The following is a 14,777-nucleotide window of genomic DNA, read 5'->3' as shown; positions in this document are numbered from 1 at the left end:
CTAGCAAAGTAACATTTGGTATTTAACATAATTAAACCTATCCAGAAACTTGAGATAGGATAAAGAGTATTAGGTTTAAACAGATTCCTGTGGAAACCTCTGTCATTCCCAAATGAAAACAACTGATTCCACTTCATAGATAAGGTGCATAAATGTGTGATGCTTATCCAAGAATGTTCTTATCTTACTTATCCAAATGTATGCTCAATTATCAAAAGAAAGAAATTCTCTCTGTCAAGAGAACTAAATGAAGAAAAATAAAGTGTCTTCTTTTAAGAATATGGGCTAAACACAGACACTACCAAATTCCTTATTCTAGTAATGACAACCAAACCCAGATTGTCTTATGCTTATTAACTTTCTGAACTTTGTTTCTTAACTCTTTGTTATAAGCTTCCTTAGACGGCTTTCTTCCCAAGATCTGTTTTAATCTCTAAGAGAATATTTAGCCAAATCAGGTAAGCCAACTGTTACCAGCACCAGTAACAAAAGGAGGTTGTTGCAGACTATAGTGGTCAAAACAACACTGAACACCAGACCCTCTGCATTCATCTAGTTTTTTTGGTTATAGAGATGCAATATTTACAAAATCACCTTGACTTTATGTACTCGAGAAAGCTTTATCCTTTTGCTTTTTATTTTACAAAGCAGGTTTTCAACCACATTTGGAAATTGTAGCATACATAAAAAGAGCAAAATCAAATATATACAATATAAAAATACATCTTTTATTTATGAAAGTTATAATACACAGCTGCAAGACACAATGCTATGGCTGGATTCTGGGCATATCTCCCTGGGGAAATTCTTCAATTTCAGCATGAAACATCAGTTCTAAAAGAGAAAGAAAAGAATTATATTTTCTTTTACAAGTTTCACCTGAATACAATTTCATTATTCCTGAAAAGTGCTCTGGCATTCCCCCAAGCGTCTTGCTTTTCTTCCCAATCATAGTATCAACAAATAGTATCAGCGGTGGCAAAGGCTGCAACTGTCTATACTAAACTATTGTTGCCCCCCAAAGTAACAGAATTAGCGATGCTGTTTGCACCCTCAGCAGAGGCAGCTTTCCCCCTGGCTAACAGCAGACCCAGCACACAGAGCAGGTTGTCTGCCAACAGCTTGTCACTAAGGTAGAGTTACACAATCTTTACATGCAGCAAAGTGGTTCTTCCCAACAAAGTTTGAGACCACGTGTTTGCCACCAATCTGTGGCAGATTAAACTTTCTCCAGTATTTGGGCTAAACCTTCCAGAATTTGTCTCTTTAACAAATTCTAGAAGCACTTTTCTAGTATTAGTAGGTAGATGTAAATATTAAAAAACAAATTAAATCCTGCCATTGACATCCTTGAGCAACTCTCTATTATTTAAAAGGGTGTTTCAAATACAATTTAAAAATCCATCAGAAATTTTAATGTTAAAGACTTTAAAGGCTGTCACCTCGGTTTGGTTTTTATTACCTCATTAAGTGAGTTATTAGAAATAAGCAGAGTAACTGGGGCCACCTGAAAACACAGAAATCTGTACATAAAAATCCTGAAGTTATCTGACGAAGCATGTTGAATCTTCTTCAGCCTCCCAAACACATGCCTGCGCTTTAACTCCTGACTCCCTTTGGATACTTGTTGACTTCTAAGGTGAAACATTATTTTTATGCACAGCTCCAAGCCACAGGCTGCACACACTTGACAAGAAAGCCGAGTTATGATATACCTTTTGGATCACAGTTGGAAGAACAAAAGGAAAAAGGCCTAGTCTCTAGCAAGCTTCCTCTAAGAAAAGGGGTCTACTTGCTTGCCCTCTCCTGTCTCTCCAACACAGTCCTCATTTTAAGTCCTGCTCCACAAGCACAAATATGACTTTATAAAAGCGCAGGACTTCCCAAAACTTCTGCAATGGTCTACTGAAAATAAAACTGAACTCAGACTCATTCAGTATCTGCAAAAGGAACGTTTAAAACACACACAGAATAAATAAATTTCAAATATTCAAAATACTGTTAAAGTAAAAATTATTTTTCCCTTCAACACAGAAGAGACACACACTCTCTGATGTTTCAAATTCATGTTGCTTCAGCCAGGATAAAGAAGGCCTTTCTTTCCTTTTTAAGTTACGGGTTTTTTTCTTTACAAAATCAAACACAAACACCAGCATCCTAACCAGCACTTGCTTTGGAAAGCTGATTTTACCTTGTTTTACCTCAGCCACAAAATCTGTATGGACCAATCTTTAACATCAAACACTGATCACAGCAGACAGAAGCCTCAACCACATTTAGCCTATTAATGTCTCCTACCTTCACTGTGGTCTAGCTCAGGTCGATATGACAGGAAGATCCAACTTGTCCCAACTAGAATAGACACTACCAGATTCACCACAATCCATGGCTGAACAATGTCTTCCTCTTTGCCTGCCATCCTGGGAAAAGCACAGCAACCCATCAGTCAGGTGTTCAGGGGCATATACAGCCTACAACAGTCATTTCAGAGTACCATAAAAGATAAACTTGCTAAGCCAGATCTGAAAACAGAACTATGGATTCTTCATTGATACTGCAATGTATATTGTCTAACTTTTTCAATTCAGCAGTTTGACTAAGGTTCCTAAGTAAACTATATTATAATTTACAGAAGTTATTTCTTAAGTTTCCTACCAGATGCTGCCATTGTCTGAAGGTGGTGTGTACAGGTTAATTCTGTCGCAAGTCATCTGCTGGCTTAAGGTTAAGATAAGAGCAGCAAAGTACACTGGAAGAAATGGAATTAGTAGTGTTAGGATATAAAGCCCAAAATGCTGTTTCATCACAACATGGCAATTATCACTGTTTCCTTTCCCTAAGCTGCCTCCAATGATAGTCTCCTTTAATTCATTCTCACTCTTCAACACCCCCAAGCCATCAAAATCTAGTTTCTGCACTTTTTCAATCCATCAGATATATCAAAGGCAGCATCCTGTGATTCTGTTTTTTTATAGGTCTGTGTTCTGTATTCAGAAGTGGGAAAAGAACTTTCACAACAGCCCCACTAAGGCTACTACTGCAAATGCTTAAAAAAATACATGGCAAGAGGTTCATAGCCTTTGAATGCTATTTTCAACTACTGAGCAAGTCACTTATTCTAAAGCAGACAATAAAATAACCAGGGAGGGAGATTTCACTGCAAACACTACGAAGGAATTTACTGAACAACTTCTTATCTGCTTCAAAATACTCACAGAAAGAGGCTACTGCTGCTGGATCTAAGGTAAGGAAGCCCCTCAGTGCGACTGATGCTTTTGCCAAATCAATCCTGAGAGCAAAGCCAAGAGTCATTAACACAACCCAGTAATACTATTTTTCCTCTAACAGCATTCTAGTGTTCTTTTTTGTGCAAGATACCTTTTTCTGCTCTTTTACAGTGTCTTAATACACAACCCTATCCCCCCCCCACAGCAACTGTCCTCATGTCAAAACCAAGAAAAACAGAAACCAAGAGGGATGTTACACAAGGTCTGTAGCTTTCACACTGCAGGAACAATGTGGGGAGATTTGTCCCCTCTCTAATCCTCACCGTTCAATTCAGCATCCACACCACACCACCAACCAAGTTACACACCAATACAACTGCTCACATCGCTTACAGCACAGGAGCAATCAACATTAACTCAGGCTTCCTCCCTGCCACTACTCCATGAAAAAAAAATCCCTCTTTTTTCCACCAGCTTCTCCCCTGAGCTTATCATGCTGCCAGGGAAACTATTTGTAACTAAAAGAAACATCCATAGCACCTATGACTCCACTGTTTATGTTTTTGCTTTTTTTTTCCCTCCTCTTTCTGTTCATTCCCACACTTTAGATATAATGCAGAAACCCAATAGAAATATTGTTTGCCACCCCCCTCTTCCTCCACAAAAATCTGGTCAGCTCTTCTACTGTTCACCTCATGATTACACAAACAGCACCAGGAGACTGGAGAAAGGCTCCCAGCAACAGACAGAAATGACCAACAAAGGTCTGAATGCACAAGTACACCCCTTAGGTGTAGAGCTAGCCATGGGTGAAATCATCCTTCAAGTAAATCACATGTAAACCATCAACAGCAGATAAAAATTTTCCAAAGCATAAAGGAACATTTTCTACACAGATTAGATACACCTTTCAAATACAAACGTATTTTACCTGTCAAAGGCTGACACTGTACTGATAGACAGCAACAAATATGACAAACTTTGAGCTGGGTATGCTAGTGTTCTGTACTGCTCGAGCAGGTTAGAAACTGAAGAAAGATTATTTCCTGCCAAAATGTAGATAACAATGATGTTCCAGACAGCATACCCAGCAAGAAAGCCTTGCGTAAAGAGTCCAATCATCCTGAGTGGAGAAAAGAACATTGGATGAGCTTAACATCTTGAATTAGTGAAGAACTTGGGCTAGAAAAGGCCTATGAATCCATGTGTTCAACCATGCTGCCATGACAGGATCTCAGCCTTTCCTAGACTGTTTTCAAGTACCTTTTCTGATCTAGTTTTAAAAATTCTAAGCAATGGGACTTCTGCTCCTCCCCTGACAGACTGCACCTGAACCTGAGCACTTAACAAAGAAAACTAGGATGTTTTGTCTGATCCTGTAACTACTTCACTTCATTACTGCTACAGGAATAAAATCTTTTTTTGTTATTGTAAGTTTATGGCCCAGTCCCATTTCACTCCCCCCTCTTCTTCACTAACCCAGGGTTTGGTTTTTTTTTGAGAACTATCTGAATTCAGTTATTTTTATCCTGATGAGCAAATCTCATTCGGTAACACATTCTTTTTCTGTGGGCGTCTTAATATTTTTGTTATCAGATCAATCTCCTGGTATCCAGAGTTTGTCTGAATCTTCACAATATGACTTCCTTAGTTATTCTAAGATGCATCTCACATGTGTTGTCTAGACTAGAAACAGATACTCCTGACAAATAAATACCAAAAGCTGGAGTACTGAGAAACTTTGTACCCATAGCCAAACCCAAACCATCATCTATTAGGAATATCCAAAAGAAATGACAGAGACATCACAACGACAAAAAAAGGTGTCAACTTTCAGGGAGAGTAAAAATTTTAAAAAGCACCCAGATTTCTGCATAATATTTATCTTTCACCTGAAACTTCGGTGCACAGAGAGGGCGACATCTCTGGTAGTCCATGACGCCTTCACATCCAGAAGTACATTGATATTTTCAGTGGTTTTAATCAATTCTGCACGATCGGCTGCCTGAAAACGTCCTGAAAGCATGAGGAAATTAGAGAGTACCATTACCTTCCATCTTCATTTCTACATTAATACTTATTAGTGTTAAAAGGCTGTGTCAGAATTTCTATAAGAAAACATCTCCTTCCCCTGTTCCTGTCCTTTGTTTACATTCCTAATTCAAAGCCTCTGGCTGTGTGACTCATCATGGCAAGTCAGGATGTGTAAAGCACTTCAGGTAATTGTCTTGCATTTTCCCATTGTGAAAACAAAAAGAAAACAAAAAGAAAACAAAAAGAAAACAAAAAGAAAACAAAACGAAAAACCAAACAAAAAAAAAACCCCCAAAAAAACCCCAAAAAAAATTAAAAGCACCCAAAGGAAAACCTTACACTGGAACACTTTGTTTTATTTCTTCCCAATACTACAGTATTTTGAGTTTAAATACTAGAATACTTCCTGTAATTGCAAGAATGTCCATAAATTACTTTAATAATGAGATGCACTTACGATTTTTTTCAACAAACACTTTGCTAACAGGCTGGCTAATTCCAGTGGGAGCAGCAAACACAGGCTGCTGATCTGGGCTATTTCTGTTTTCATCTTCAATGATGTCTTCCTCATCCACCTCCAGCTCATTTGAACCCTGCGTTTCAGCTGGCCGAGGTTTCCTGTCAGTACAGAACATAAAAGGGTGCAAAGAACAGGAATTAAAATATAATACCTGAAGGCCCTTATGAACACTTAACATACCTAAATTGACTGATAAGAACCCACCAGGCTCCTGACCTGTATAGTATTACTCCCATTTATAATTTTAAGGACTAAAGGTCTCATGGGACGGTTAACTAAAATGATATAGCCAACTCTTGATTTGGGGGGTTTTCTCTCAAATTCCTCCCTGTGTCAAAACAATAAGGTGGAATGAAATACACAGAGAGGTTAACAAATAGGAAAAAATACAAAATGCCAAACCAAATACAAGGGTAAGAAAGTGGACACTTGTTAGGAGAGTGCCTGAAATGATCTAAAGGCATAGTTCTTGGAGGAAAGGCAATTAGAAGGATGAAAAAGTTAGGTGCCTCCAAACGAAGAAAAGGCTAGTGAGAATGAAAGAAAGCAGTAATACATTGTAACTTTTTCATGTAACCAAATGTGACAAAATATTAAGCTCCTGTATTCAGTACTGCAATGCATCCAGGAATGCATTTTAAAAAAAAAACAGTGAAGAACGTTAGATCTGAACCCTGGAAAGACCTGCACGCATGACATTTATTACACAGGCTGAACAGTATTAATGGGCTTTTTATATTTTACGTTTTATAATGTGACAATGTAAAATACTACTCAGCCAAATGCACTTTCACAATTATTCCAAATTATGAGCTACAGTAGTTTTGTCTCACTTTGGTTTTTTTCTCTGCTTGCGGGCCACTGTTTCTTCAGCTTCGGGAACATCCACACCATTTCCATTCTGAAACAGGGATGCAACATTTTGCTCGGTAAAAGAGGTCTCAGAATCTGAAGATTTAAGGTAAACCACGTGAAAGTTTCAGCTTTCATAAAAATGGTAATACACTCAAATACATTAAGGTATTACGTAAACACAGTAGCAAGCAAGGAATGACCATCTCAGCACTGAAAGCTGTAAATAATCTATTTTATCACTTCCAAAAACATGTTGCCATGATTTGCATGAGGAAAATGCATCTCTTTTTACCTATCCTACAAACCTGTAGGATCCTATGCATATCCTATGGAAAAAATGTATCCTATGGAATCTGAAATCAGAAAGCGAAACTCTAAGCTACCATTACCTCAAAGATTACTTTCAGCTGCTTTAAGTACAAAAGCATGTAAAATCAGGTTTTACGCCAAAATACAAGTAGGCCAGCTGTTTTTCAGTGTCAGGAAGTTTTATTCATTGCTCTTTGTAATCTACAATTATTTGACATACCAGCAGGTACTTTCTTCTTCTTGCGTTTCCTCTGAGGAGGTTCATGAGGTTCAGGAGTTAGGGGCTCGCTGCTTTCAGACTGTCGGCGAACTGCTGCTTGAACGATGCCATCTGAAAACCAGATGAGGAGACCCAGCACCCTTAATTCAGAGCTGCTGAGAAACAGGCAGGAGAAAGCAGCCTCCTGCCACATTGTGCAGAACATCTGTGTTTTCCCAGCTTATAGCAGAGATGAAACTGTATTGGCTGGGAAATAGAAGAGCTGGGAAACCAGTGTGGTAAGGAAGAATATACAGAAGTGATAGCTGACAACCCTCCTTCCACCCTGACAATTTCATGCCCAGGAGGAAATTCAAGTATCCAAGAAGTAGGACAATTACCATTTGGGCAACAGCAGAGACCCGACTGAAAGAAATCCACCATATGAAGAATTATATTTCTGTATTTTTCCCTTTCTACATGCAAAGATTATAGTGCGAGGGAAAAGAAAAAAACTAACGGTTTGTTACAAGCCAGTTCACACAGGTATGTACGAAGGCAAACCAGCATTCTATCGACAGAAAATTCAAATGCTAAGCATACATCAAAATATATATATATATCAACTGCTACATTTTGGAGGAGCTACATTTCCATGAGAGGTTAACACAAATTAATCAAGTACTGAAGCAGAAGTAGCATCAATCTGCATGATCAGAAGTAGAAAGGCATAGTTCCTTCTCCATTTTACATGACATTTATTTTTTTATAGCTCTTTCAAGTACTGAACTTTTTATGACAAAAACTGAGTCTATCTTTGTTTTCAAGCAAGGACTTTCTCACCTTTTATAAAGCTCTGCTATGTTAAAATGCAAATTTATCCAGCAAAGTAATGGCCAAAACCAAAGCATACTTTGCATTATCATTCAGCTCATTGAAAACAACAAAAAACAAAACACGATCCTTGGGGAACTCCTGATAGTAATAGCACTACTTGTTGTATTTAAAGGTCTTTAAATGAGGCCTCAATTGTACACCCATTAAAGGAAATCAAGGAGGTTTACTCATCAAATCACAACATGGACCCAAGTCAAAATTAAGTTTACAAAAATGCTCTAGATTCTACCAACACATTCTGCTTTGCAAAAATAGATCAGACTTGTAATCTTGCTTAAAACTGTATGTTTGTTGTGCAGATCCACTTCTTGTAAAAGTGAAAAGCTCTGTTATTAGTAATTTTTTAGGCTCTTAACTCTTCAGTCACAATGGAACGATCAATTTATGACTTTATTTGGCCAAGAACCAAATGTGAGCCTATTTGTTAAATGAGTTTTATCCTAGTTCATTTAAAAATTAAAGTACTTAAGACCCTCAACATAACAAGCAGCTTACAGCTAGAAATGACTATTTAAAGAAGTATCCAAAAATTTCAGGAAGGAAAAAATAGGAAGAATAAAGGAACATTTTCAGTTCTGTATCAAGACATGCTGTATATACTGAGAGCAGATCTAAAGAGAAAGAGCAGAGGACAGAACAAGTTACTGTAGCATTACAGACTCATTCTAAACCAACATCACTTCGTGAAAAAAGACTGCAGTTGTTGAATATAAAATAAATTCTAATAAATTAGCTGAGAACACTACTCAAAATAGAGTACAAGACTGAAAACCATGTTCTGTCAGGAGTACAGCTGTAGCACAAGTCTCACTCAGGATTACAAACACGGTTTTCAGTCTTGGCAGGACCTTACCTAGTGGAGTCTTTCCTTTGGGTTTCCGTTTTTTGGGACGACTGAGTGGAATTTCATCTGCAGAACAGAAAACAAGTATAGGTGCCCAGTGTGGCCAAACCCCCACTTCCTTTTTTTTTTATAAAAAAAAAAACAGCAATTCTACACTAGTTTAAAAATTGCCTCTTTTTCCACGTGAAGACATCCTTCACTTTTTACAGGTCAGATGACAATTCAGTTCACATAAGGAGGAACTGTAAAACAGATGGCAGGAAAACAGAATAACACAACAGAAATTAATATGCACTGCACATGTGTTAAGTGAAAAACTGAAATGCTCTAAATAATGCTCTGAGGAATAAACTTCTTTAGAGCATAGTGGTAACTTTTCAGTTACCTTGATTCAGTATGGAAATAGCAACAGTGAAGAGAACAAATCAGTACAACAGACAGCTCTTGCAATGGCAGTGCAGGTATCCATGCAATTTTAAATAATCAGCCAGCGTTTAGGAAAAAGCCTAAGGCTTAAAAGTGAGGATGAAGTGACACCAAATACACATAAACACTGGAATTACCAATGTTTATAATTCTCTTTAATGCCAGAATAGCTCACCTTGGTCTCTACTTCGAATTAAGGAGAAAAGGTGTTGAAGAGCGGTGTAAAAGGAATAAAGATGAACAAAAAGTTAATTTTGAATCAATTACAATTCACAACAGTGAAATTCACACTGCTGCTTTTGCGATTTTGCTATTTATCCATATAAGCAGTAGCATACAATGGGTTTAATGGTACAAAGCAATCGTCAGGACTCAACACTGTTCGTGACTATGCACAGCTTCTTGGTTGGCTAGCTGTGGATCAGATTAAAAGATTTAATCACCTGGCTAATTAAAACTTGTCTCACTGCCTGGCGTGTAACAATCCCACAGAAGTTATGAAACATTTGAGCATATACACCACTAAAAGACAAAATCTTTGTATGCTGTATAAATGCATCACATTTGCTTTTAGGTACTCTGAACAAATCCTGAAGTACCATGTCATAAGAACTGTATCATTACCATTCCTCCCACACTGAGGAAAAAGCCCAAATTTTTCCTTACACTACAATGAACTAGTAGACATCTACAACACTATTCAAGAATATCTAGTTTAATTTCAGAAATTGCCTGCTCTGGAATTAAGATTTGTGATTAAAAATAACATGAAACAAAGAGAGAAGAAGCTATTGGAAAGGACATCAATAAAACTAAAGCAGATTTTAATAAAACCATATTAATAAAGCTATTTGTCTGAAACTTTTCAAAGGGTTTATCTCTCACAGTATTAAAACTGAGGCGATATAATAACATTTTTTTGCCTCTGTAAAGTTTTTATTCCTTGTATGGGACTCTGGACAACAAATTAGCAGGAAACCAATTGTTTTTAAAGCCATAAAAATTACTCAGATGATTACTAAACTCATTTCTTTTCATTTCATTAACTTGAAGAACACTGCACTACAGACCCATGATCAGTTCCACAGAATGAAAGTGATTTTACCTTGGCACTGGAGGGAGGGCACGAGGTGGACACTGAAAGACAAGAGAGAAGTCAACTTCTGTCAGAGTGAAAACACCTCTCAGCAAGCAGCTATTGCCAGATATGATCAGAAGACACTGATTATATCAGTGCATTGCTTGGTATGCCTGTTAAATAGCAAGCACCTCCTGATGGAGATGCTCCACAGGAGTAATAACACTAGAGATGAATGAACAGTATGCTTTTACCAGAGTTCTGATGGGCACTGCAGTAGAGACACACACCTATCAGCTGTATGCAAGGTGCAGCTCACATTTATACTGATTTAATTGGAAAATGTATTAGTCACTCTAAGTATCAAAACACCACAATAATTTACACACAATATACTTGAACAGTGAACGGCGTGAGCTATTTCCTATTAACAAAGTTGTAAATTCAGAACAATAGCAAAAACAATAAAAGGGAACAAGCTTTTCTTTATGAAAAAGACTTTTAAATATAATAAAGCATTCATTTTCTTATACATCTAAAAATACTTTACAGCAAGTCAATCACAACTGATATATAAAATTAAGTATCTCCTGTTAATCTGTAACCAAGATCCAACTCGGAATATTCTACGATTGTGATCTGGCACTTTTTTATCTCATCTAGAAAAAAGGCAGGCAGTTTACTTTCAGATTGTGTATTACAGAATTACAACGGAAGAGTATATATGAATAAATTATTTCCCACACACGAAAAATTCAGTTGATATCAGAAGGAAAAAACAGACTTCAAGACTCAAGGACCTACAAACTTACCACTTGTTTCTTTCCCATAAAATTTGAAGCTGTTCCCTGAAAGAGGCACTGTGAACCGACCTGTACTTACTCACCGCTTGCGCTGAACCTCAGCTAATTCTGAACTAAAAATAAGCTTCTAACAGCCAGGATTAGCTGGAAGTGAACCTTCCTGCTCCTGGGCTAGGGCCCAGTACTGCTCCCATTTGGAACCATTGCAGTTTGTTCCATTACAGCAAACATTACTCACACTGAAAAACCTTTAACTCCATCTGCTGATAGAGATCCCAGTAAGTTTTCCTTAGGTTTGTTTACCCCAAAAAAGTAAGACACCTCGTGCAAGGAAGGGTTTGCAGGATTAGGCCTCAAATCTCTGTCTTGGCTTTGGGACATGCTGAAGCCTGGCTGCAAGCACCATTTACACAGGTGGAGAACAGTACACCTTGAGGGGGCATCCAACAAACTGGCCTCTCACTCAAGGCCACCCAGAAGATGGAATCGCTCAGCCCAGAGGGGTGAGGGCTCACTCAATGGTACCCCATATCCAGAAGTATTCACTCACCAAGGTGAGGGGTAAGGGCACTCCATACCGGGACGTTTCCTTGGATGGTGTCCCAGACCTAAGGGGAGGGCTTCCAATCACCAACCCGCTGCTCCCAGAACCACAACAGTCGGGCTCTACGGGGGTCCCCCCACATTTATAGCCTGCTGAAAGCTGAACCGCCGCCACCCATTGGTCGCCGACCCTAGGCTGCCCCGTGCCGAGCCACCCCATTGGCTGCAGGCCCTGCCTGTTCAGTAGGGGTCCCGCCTCCCCGTTCCCGCCACTGCGCCCCGCGTGCTGGCCTGCACACAGCCTGCCCTGCAGCTCCTGTGAGGCGTGGCAGCCATTTTGAAAGCCCCGACCCCCGGGTCAGGCCGGTGGGTGCGTGCGCGCTCCTGCCCCAGGCAGTAATTACAGGCTGTTTAAAATGGCTGATATTTTAAATAGCTGAGACAAATGTTGCCGCGCCCTGCCGTTTGACCCCCTCCACAGGCGACCCCGCAGCAGGTAGAGCCGCCCCCCACCCTCGCCGGACCCTCACCGCGCCGGGGCCCTTCCGCCGTGCCGCCATTCTGCTACCGCCGCCGCCTGTAATATCCCGGGAGCGGCGGGGAGGAGCCGGCCCTCACTCCCGCCCCTCGCCGGGCCTGCGGGATCGCACAGAGTGAGACTACGGCCACAACCTCGGCAGGGAAGCCGGCCCGGTAAGGGCTGCGTCCCTCGGGCTGCGGGCGAGTAAAACCCCGTTAGTGACAAAACCAGGTTTCTAGCCTCCTTCCGCTTGTAGCCACGGACGCAGTTTGCGACATGATACTGTACACAGTAAACAGAAAGGAAAACAAACATAGAAAATTAATGTGGTAACATTTGGTCCCAGCACAAATGGACACGAAGCAAATGGAACTCGAATGAGAACATCTTTCTTTTCTAACAGTGCAAATAGATCTATTTGTAGGCAAACACGTGAAAACCGGGTGAAAAAGTGGACAAATGCCTGACGAGGCAGCAGAGGTAGGAGCTGATCATGCACCAGCAGCACAGACCTGCCTTCCACCTGTCGGGACGCTGCTCCTGTTACTGCTTTAAGTTGCCTCCCAAAATGCAGACAAAGAGGATCTGAGATAAAATTCAGGTCCTCCTTTTGTTCCTGATTCTGTAAAACAAACACTTTTGCATCTAGTGCATTTTAACACATATCTTTCCCTTTTTAAAACTTACTAAGTCCTTAATTCAGTCAACAGATCCTCCTTTAAAAGGGGCAAGAGGCATTCAGGTATGTATAGAAATTTTGGAGTGAAGGTCCATTTTTCCAGCTCATGCCAGAGGGGTTGGAAAAAGGGCTTCTCTTTCCCTGTTGCGCCAACTACCAGGATAGAAAATTTGCTTCGAGGCTCCTCACAAGACTTTAGGACACAGTAAATAGCTCCTTTATCTACAAAAAAAAAAAAGCCTCCTCCTTCCCCAGCTTTATTGTAACCAGGGGCTTCTACTGGGGAGTTTAATTCCACCCCCCGCAATCCCTGTCAATCTGAGTCCCTGTATCTATTGCAAGCATTTCAGAGACAGGATCTAAATTAAACCTAGAGGGGGCTGTTATGCCAGGGATATGGGGACAATCCCTTTTCCAGTGCCCCTCTTGTTTAATATATACACACTGATTTAACTGTAACAAAGTTCTATTTCAATTGATCCCCAGAGACAACTTTCTTACTAGTTCCCTTCTTTTCAGTATTCCATTCCCTCCACCATGCACATTTAACAAGTTATGTATTTCATTTTAAAAGCTTTCCTTCTTAAAAAAAAAACTTTCCTTCTAGTACCACAGTAATTTTTATAAGTCATTAAAGTATCCACAAGTAGTGCTTCATCTCATTTGTCTTTACATTTACAAAACAACATTAAATGCAATCAGTATAACACGGTTATAATTAAGAGTTCTTAGCCAGGGCCGTTTCCCCCCATCTTTTAGGATATAATGTGTCCCTCATTCTTACAATATATAATTTTTTTTCCAGGTAAGGGGATGACTCCCAAACTTAATTCCACTTTTCCACACTGGCAAACATTTGGTAATGTCACCTCCTGCTGAGGACAGTTATCCATTTTAATAACAAATAAAAGACTCAAGTCAAACATAGACAATAACAGACACAAGTGAAACAGACTGTTAACAAACAACTGACACAAATTTAAAACAAAAAACAAACAAAATTGACAATTGTCAGAGACAAGTATAACAGCAACACTTTTAACAAGATCTCTTAACAAAGATACCAAGAGGAGTGCTCTCAAAACCTCTCCTACGTGTACACAGTTCACAAGGAGGGAACAAGCCAAGCAAACCAAAATATCAAAAATACCTGATCACAATGTCTGTAAAAGGCCTCGTTCTGCTGCTCACTCTCCAGTGGGGAGATCAGAGGGGTCCCTGGAAAATCCCACAGTGCATGCTGGAGTCAAAGCAGTGAGAGCTCCCCTCCAGAGGCATGCAGCAGTCAAGGTCCAGTCCAATGTGATGTCCCATCTGGGTCACCAGAAAACTTACCATTTGAAGTTAATTCCCAAAATGCAGACAAACAGGCTGCTTTTAGGAAGGAAGCCTTGTTATTTATTGCAGCCTTGTGCAGAGTGGGGTCCTTAGTGCCTTCCCACAAACTAAACCCACTGAATCAGATTTACCATGACATATTGATACACAAAACTATAAAACTGGGGATCCCCCAAAGTCATCCTTACAAAGATTGGTTAGTGATTTACACATACTTACATCACAATTTCTACCATCATGGATACTCAGGGGAAGGGGCTTCATCTGGGCAGACGTCTTTCTGACCTGGGAGTTTGATTTTTAGTATTATGATATAATGCTGAGATAAGTACAGGATTCAGGATTGCAAGTTCTACGGCTCCAACTGCCCAAGACTGGTTCAGCAGTCAATCTTCTTGATTTGGCTTCTTCACCACCTCCTGCATTCCTTAAGTTGAAGTAGCCATAGAGAACTCTGCCAAGTTGGTGACTTACATGAGACAGTCTTAAAGCCTCTCAATTAATT

At 39.7% G+C, this 14,777-nt stretch overlaps 1 protein-coding gene across 2 annotated transcripts; it reads right to left on the bottom strand.

Moving 5' to 3' along the window:
* Positions 1–707: 707 nt before the first annotated feature.
* On the bottom strand, positions 708–12,314 carry TMEM237 (transmembrane protein 237). Of its 2 annotated transcripts, XM_071747984.1 has the most exons (13): positions 12,266–12,314; positions 11,743–11,800; positions 10,417–10,448; positions 8,895–8,951; positions 7,166–7,276; positions 6,615–6,729; positions 5,719–5,879; positions 5,120–5,243; positions 4,159–4,350; positions 3,216–3,289; positions 2,656–2,749; positions 2,299–2,420; positions 708–834 (listed from the first exon to the last, which is right to left on the bottom strand). In XM_071747984.1, the coding sequence occupies exons 2-13, from the start codon at positions 11,766–11,768 to the stop codon at positions 770–772; spliced, it is 1,173 nt and encodes a 390-aa protein (XP_071604085.1). In that variant the 5' UTR covers positions 11,769–11,800; positions 12,266–12,314; the 3' UTR covers positions 708–769. The 2 variants fall into 2 exon arrangements, with proteins under 2 accessions (XP_071604085.1, XP_071604084.1); XM_071747983.1 differs by lacking the exon at positions 12,266–12,314 and having other exon boundaries at positions 11,743–12,218.
* Positions 12,315–14,777: the final 2,463 nt, after the last annotated feature.

This window comes from Heliangelus exortis, chromosome 6, assembly GCF_036169615.1.
Source record: "Heliangelus exortis chromosome 6, bHelExo1.hap1, whole genome shotgun sequence".
NCBI lineage: Eukaryota > Metazoa > Chordata > Aves > Apodiformes > Trochilidae > Heliangelus > Heliangelus exortis.
This window is presented reverse-complemented; position numbering and strand designations above follow the sequence as displayed.